The sequence below is a fragment of the Chanos chanos genome, chromosome 9 (assembly GCF_902362185.1).
Source record: "Chanos chanos chromosome 9, fChaCha1.1, whole genome shotgun sequence".
Taxonomy (NCBI): Eukaryota; Metazoa; Chordata; class Actinopteri; order Gonorynchiformes; family Chanidae; genus Chanos; species Chanos chanos.
In genome coordinates this window covers 2,539,084-2,546,207 of record NC_044503.1, presented here as the reverse complement: position 1 = coordinate 2,546,207, position 7,124 = coordinate 2,539,084, and the positions used below count along the sequence as shown (strand labels likewise).

General features: G+C 45.8%; 1 protein-coding gene across 1 annotated transcript; it reads left to right on the top strand.

The window, feature by feature from the left end:
• Positions 1-1,530: 1,530 nt before the first annotated feature.
• rx1 (retinal homeobox gene 1) lies at positions 1,531-6,887 on the top strand. Its single transcript, XM_030784887.1, has 3 exons — positions 1,531-1,825; positions 5,317-5,567; positions 6,444-6,887. The coding sequence occupies exons 1-3, from the start codon at positions 1,531-1,533 to the stop codon at positions 6,885-6,887; spliced, it is 990 nt and encodes a 329-aa protein (XP_030640747.1).
• Positions 6,888-7,124: the final 237 nt, after the last annotated feature.

Genomic DNA, 7,124 nt, shown 5'->3' with positions numbered 1-7,124 from the left:
TAATCTCCGTAACTGCTATGCGTTTAATGCAATGTTTATCCATAATTCCTAAAAGTCCAAACGAGAAAAGTGTACACCAGTCAGATTTGAAGTGTACCGCGCTGTCCGCGGCAGAGGAAAGGGGAGGGGCTTCCACGCGCCTCAGTGCGAAACAGGTGGAAAACTGACAGATCCTCAAACTGAACGGTGAGATACCGGCGTCGGCAAGGTAGGTGTGCATCCCGTTACTTCAGCAGAGGGACATTCGTGTAGAAGACGTATAGAAAATACGTTCGTAACTTCGCTGGAAATTTACTGTTAAAGTGGTTTCAAGTTAAGTTCACGTGCATTTAAACATGACTCTCATAAATGCGCACTTCCACTTGACATGTTACTTGTTTTTCTTCGCTTAATTCAGACATATTTAAATATTTGTAAATTATGTCAAGTTATTCTACTGACCTAAAACAGCGCAAAGTCGAAGGTTCGACGTGTTAACACCTTTTTACAGTGGGCCATATACTGCCCGCTGAAGATGTAAACGGAATCCCTTTAAGGATCGCTTTTAAACTCTGCTCGCGCTTTTTACGTGTTACGATGCAATAACGTTAACTTGCTTAAATAGATGACGAAATACATTATGGTAAGGTAGACGCATTCGCGTTTTTTATTCTCGTGTTTTGACAGTCACTGTCATGTAAAACAATGAAAAGTTTATGAAAGCCACATAACCGACATGTCTAAGTTGTGTCTGTCAAGCACGCCACCTATGCTTCCCATTAGGCTTCTTGTAAATAATTGTGTATGCGTTGTCAGTAGTAATCGACAGGCCCAATCGATTCTCTTTTGTGTAGCCGATTTTTCAAAGGAAGCTCTTATGTAAAATATACCAATAAGAGATCCCACATGCTTCGCGAAACATCCCAGTATTTGGAATAAAAAAATGCAGAAAGTGATAAGATTTTATGCTTAAAATGTTGCAGTTCGTACCTTGAGGATGCTAAAAGTAGGCATGTAATTAGAATGTAGGTAAATATAAAATTTGTTCAGCAACTTGTCTTCAGTCGTTATAGCAACTGTTAATATAACTTGACAACCACAGCGTTCGCGGAGCCGTATTGTTTCCATGTCAGACAGCGTTTAGTGTCTTTGATCTCGCCGCTTTTTCATTTTAATTTAGACCAAGAAGCGTCGTATCTGTCAGGTAACACTGCTGTGCCTGTCATAGGCTACATTTTGTATTTACCAAACTTCGTCTTCCTAAACTTGTCAAACTTTAGCGTACTCCAGGCAACGTGGCTTTATCATGCCTCCGTCTTATTTTGGTGTTGTTGACTTCCATCTGTTACTTATGACACGCTTATAAATGCCACTGTTTCACTCAGTTTGAAACAAAAGCAGCGGGATGACAAACACTGTGTTGACGGCTGATTTGTTTGATTTGTCAGGTGATCTCTCTGACAGACACCAGCTCCTACTCTGGACCAGCTTTTCCGCCCAGGCCCCGTGGTTTTCCCTACCGGAGGTCCCGGGACAAATCCCAGCGTTCGGATGCATTTGTCACTGGATACCATGAACATGGTGGACGACGGCTGTCTCTCACCCAGCAGCTTTCATGAGATGGTGAAAGTAGGAGGCGGGGCGGGGGGCACTCGCGTCCACAGCATTGACGTCATCTTGGGCTTCAGCAAGGACCAGGATCCCCTTCTCAACCCCCCTGGACATGCCACAGCCCCAAAGGTTGGAGTGGACAGTCTGGGGGACTCAGGGAAGCAGAACCAGCAGTCCCATCACTATGGACACCTTTCCTCTCTCAGAGACACCCCAGACCACCCCTCATTTCATGGTGAGTCAACCCTTCGTGGTGAGGGACCAGTTCGAAAGCAGGTCTTTAGGGGTCACACTGGACCAGTTCGAAAGCAGGTCTTTAGGGGTCACACTGGACCAGTTCGACAGCAGGTCTTTAGGGGTCACACTGGACCAGTTTGAGAGCAGGTCTTTAGGGGTCACACTGGACCAGTTCGAGAGCAGGTCTTTAGGGGTCACACTGGACCAGTTCGAGAGCAGGTCTTTAGGGGTCACACTGGACCAGTTCGAGAGCAGGTCTTTAGGGGTCACACTGGACCAGTTCGAAAGCAGGTCTTTGGGGGTCACACTGGACCAGTTCGAAAGCAGGTCTTTAGGGGTCACACTGGACCAGTTCGACAGCAGGTCTTTAGGGGTCACACTGGACCAGTTCGAGAGCAGGTCTTTAGGGGTCACACTGGACCAGTTTGAGAGGAGGTCTTGAGGGGTCACACTGGACCAGTTCGAGAGCAGGTCTTTAGGGGTCACACTGGACCAGTTCGAGAGCAGGTCTTTTGGGGTCACACTGGACCAGTTTGAGAGCAGGTCTTGAGGGGTCACACTGGACCAGTTTGAGAGCAGGTCTTTAGGGGTCACACTGGACCAGTTCGAAAACAGGTCTTTAGGGGTCACACTGGACCAGTTCGAGAGCAGGTCTTTAGGGCTCACACTGAACATCAGCCTCATCGCCTGGTTAAAAAAAAAAAGGGTTTCTGAAACCTCACACGTGAAGACAGCTGAGGTACAAAGACCCTTCAAAGGATTTTTGAGGCATCGTAAGAGGTTTCCTGGAAATGCTTTTGTGTGCTTTTCCAATTTCAATGTTTTATGAGTTCTTGAGCACCCAAATCTGCATTAAAGCCAGTTCTTCTGAGCACACAGGACATTCACAAGTGTTAGGTAAACTGTAGGAGTGTTAGTGCAGCCCACACTGACACAGATGGAATGTACAAAAACTTTTTACAGTGTTAATATAAATTAACACTAACCAGAGTAAAAAAATGTATGAAAGCACTCTACTGAACAGCTCCCTAAACAGCACCATACACTGTAACACTGTGGGTGTTAATGAATGAACAATGACTCTGAAAATACGCTGGGAAAACAGCGCTCACTAATTTGCGCTCCAGATGTTTTGTGAAAACACTAAAAAGTGTTTAAAGCTCAGATTGCGATTGAAGAAGCAGATTCTTTCTACTGTGAAGACATGAACAGGGTGGAAAAATTCCTGTCTGTGTTGAGTTAGTGTTGGTCTGGGTTCGGAGCTGTGGACAACTTTGGATTTGTTCTCTGTTTGCATTGAAGGCTGAGCCAGGCGGAGTGCGCCGGCCTCAGAGCGGAACTACGATCGTGCGTCGACCGAAAACTCATTCTTGGTCAAGACGTTTTTTGACAGCTTAGGGGTGAGGGCGCTTCTTCCCAAAATGACATTTGACCTTTGACGTCTGCACAGTGATTGTACTCGCTGATTTAGGAGTTCAGACAAATGTAGGTTTTAAATGTAGGCTCTAATTGTTTAGACAGTTTCACTGCATCAGTAAATTTCGATTGTATTTATATACCCAATGCTTAAAAGAAAATCTCCATGTACAAATGGTTTTAGAAGCAGTGGCCTTTTGCCTGAGCATACACATGCATATTTTCAGTAGGTCTGGACATCCAGTCATGCCACATGAAGAGCGGTTAATTCTCCAAATGAATTTGTGAAGGGACTTGTCCCAAATCCCTTCCCCTTGCGGAATTCCCCTAATCTTCTCCTAAACGTAAACGAGATTTCGCAGTGATGCGTACGGACGCCCCCCCCCCCCTTTTTTTTCTCTCTGAATCAAAATTCTCATTGGAGTTTAATCGGCGTGACCTCCCTCACCCTCGTAGAGAGAATCAGCCGCACGGCTCATACTGGTTTAGAGGAGCTGCAGTGTTTGTGCACTGGGAGACAGCGTGTGTCTCCAGTGTGGGAGAATGAAAGCGAAGAGAACTGAACACAAAATGAAATCCAGTTATATCACAGTGTTCGGTTTGCCTGAAATGGCCAGCTTTATCTGCACGCTTTTGAGTTGGTTTCTTTTTTTTTTTTCTTTTCTTTTCTTTCTTTTTTCTTTTTTTTTTTTTTTTTTACTGATGGATGGGTTTCTGACAGGCCGAGGGCAGTTCTCTGACCCGGATACGACCTTTGCGTTGTGTTAGCTCAGTCTGTGCCACATGCACTTAGTAGCAACAGGACAAACGGACCCCAAAAATCTCGCTCCTGTCTCGTAATTAAGGACTCACTTTCTTTGCGTTAGTGTCACCGGAACAGTCCTGGCGTTGAGTGAAGGAGTGCCCAGTAAACCTAAAGCTACGTCATCCCAGTTATCACACTGGGTAGCTGCTGCTGTAAAATGAGAACCATGATGACACTTCACATGCATTTCATCTCTTTTAACTGTAGATCTGTTTCACGTGTGAAGGAATGTTTGCCATTGGGCCGAGTGGTGCATGTATGCATGTTTGCACCGTGTTCTACCAGTTAGAGATCGAACAGCTGCTCTGATTTTTTGAGTTATAGCACTTGTCTTGTCACCTTTCTTCCACAACTGTCTAGACGTTGAGCTGAAATGCTGTACACAGCACGGCGGTTGTGACAGGTAGCCGTTGAATTTTATCACTGGGCCTAATTTAAACAGATCGGCCCATAGAGGGGGTCCCGTTTCATTTTTGTTGTTGTTGTTGTTGTTTTTTTTCTGACCCTGCTGTAGTTGCAGAGTTTGTTGGGTTGAGACGTGACCATCTTCCTGGAAATGCTGATCTTGACTTTTCAGGATGGCGTAGAACCAGATGAGCCCTGTAGGTGGATTAGAATGGTGGGTCACGGGTGGGCTGAGGGCGGGGGGGGTGGGTGGGGGGTGTTCTGTGAAGGAGCTGTCAAGGGAATTATCCACCTGCATCTGTCTCTGTTTGGATTAACCCTGAGGGAAAAACTCCGGTGAAAGGCTGAGGAACTCCGCTTTGACAAGCGACAACTGCACTTCACCACACACAGGCCTGGCCGCAGAGGCCTCGATACCAAGTCACGAGACACACTGAGGTCCCCAGTAATGTTACAGATTTCACAGAGTTAAACCGTGAACAGGTTTTGCTCTTTGATTATCGGTTTCTTCCTATTTCAGATAAAGGGAGTTTTTCTTCACTTTAGGCTTGTCCTTTGGGTGACTTAGGCCTGAAAACCTGTAACCCTGTGTTGTTTCTGTGTTTATTGTAAAAAAAAGAAAGCTCTATGTGAAGGAAACGGAATGAAAAGTTTGACTGAATGTGGTAGCACGCTGCTACCTCATTACTGTGGTGTGCCATCATGTTGTGACATTGGTTTGAAAAATAAATATTACGGTTGAAAACAAAGCTTGTTTCCAACGCATTGTGTTGACGTATGCACGTCTGGTCTAATTTTCTTTTTCTTTCTCTCTTTCTTTTCTTCTTCTTTTTTTTTTTAAATTTGGGTCCATTTTTTTCAAGACACCGAAATGTTCTCAAACAAGTGCGAGAGTGACCTGGGCGACCTTCGGAAAACCGTGGAGAGTGAGGGGAAGTCCCCGGAGCCGACGGACGAGGATCAGCCGAAGAAGAAGCACCGTCGTAACCGAACAACCTTCACCACCTACCAGCTCCACGAGCTGGAGAGGGCTTTTGAGAAGTCCCATTACCCTGACGTGTACAGCCGAGAGGAACTGGCCATGAAAGTCAACCTCCCAGAGGTCCGAGTTCAGGTGAGTGTCCTCAGGGCTCAGGTGTAGACTGTAGTTTGAGTCCTTTTTTAGTAAGTTTGGACATCAACAAAAATTAATAAATTGATTAGCGGTTTTAATTTAAAAATGACTAAAAAATGTATATTTTTCTTCCTATGTACTGGGCTGGCAAGTTTGATAAAAGACTGGACTCATTCCTCTCTCTCTGATTGCTGAAAAACTGTCAGTCAAATTCAGGAACCAATCAGCAGATTGCCAGCAGGGTTTCAGCACTCAGTGAGGTTTTTGGAACTTCCCTGCATGGTCCTCTACAGAATAATCTGGAGGGACAGGATATATAATTAAATAATATATATTAAAGACACAAACACACACAACCACAGATAGATAGATAGATAGATAGATAGACAGATAGATAGATAGATAGATAGATAGATAGATAGATAGATAGATAGATAGATAGATAGATAGACAGATAGATAGATAGATAGATAGATAGATAGATAGATAGATAGATAGATAGATAGATAGATAGTTAGATTCGATGAGAACCATGTTTTGACTAGAATGCATTTCCAAAAAAGCAGTAATTTAATCTGTAATTCGGTGGTGCTGTGCTGGTGTAATTCAAAGCTTTGCACTGTGAGTGACCATAAAACACAGACGTTACTGAACCATGATGGGATGCATTATTAGTTATACATTCTGAAAGATGAATGCTCTCTAGAATTCCAGGGAACCTAACCAGTGCACAGGGCCCATTATCATGTGTTGATTCCAAACGAAACTGAACATTCTATTGGCTCATGCTCCATTCTGACATTCCGCCGAGCACTGAGATTCCCTTGAGTGCTTTACGACGTCACGGACCTCTCCGCCCCTGTCCCATCCCCTCAGGTTTGGTTCCAGAACCGTCGAGCCAAGTGGCGACGGCAGGAGAAGATGGACGCGAACACCATGAAGCTTCACGACTCGCCCATGCTGTCGTTCAACCGGCCGCCCATGCACGCCAACATGGGCCCCATGGCCAACTCGCTGCCCCTTGACCCCTGGCTGCCCTCTCCGCTGTCCAGCACCACTCCCGTCCACAGCATCCCCGGGTTCATGGGTCCAACCCAAGGTCTGCAGACGGGATACCCGAGCCACGGATTCCTCAACACCCCGCAGCCAATGGCGCAGCCGATGCAGCCGATGGCCCCTCCCCCTTACCAGTGTCCCCCAGGCCTCACTGATAAATACCCTCTGGAAGACGTGGATCAGCGTAGCTCCAGCATTGCCTCTCTGAGGATGAAAGCCAAGGAACACATTCAGTCTATGGATAAAACCTGGCAACCGATGTGATGGGTGCCAGCCCCTCCCTCATTGACGGCAAATCCTCCCCCCCTCCTCCTCCCAGGTGGTGTGTCCAACTGGAATGGTTGGGCGGGGTTTGGGATGAGTGAAAGCACAGGCAGGCGAGATGAGAGGTGCTGTGTGTTTGTTTTAATCCAACTGACAGTTTTTTTTGTTTATTTGTTTGTTTGGTTGTTTTTTTTTTTACTCTTTGTCCTTTTGGTCCAAGGTCTGGGTGCTACTGCT

Excerpts from the sequence above, each read along its gene's own strand:
- rx1 (XM_030784887.1), top strand. The coding sequence starts at position 1,531 with ATGCATTTGTCACTGGATACCATGAACATGGTGGACGACGGCTGTCTC. Across the intron at positions 1,826-5,316 it reads AGACCACCCCTCATTTCATG|ACACCGAAATGTTCTCAAAC; the intron begins GTGAGTCAACCC and ends ATTTTTTTCAAG. Across the intron at positions 5,568-6,443 it reads TCCCAGAGGTCCGAGTTCAG|GTTTGGTTCCAGAACCGTCG; the intron begins GTGAGTGTCCTC and ends CCATCCCCTCAG.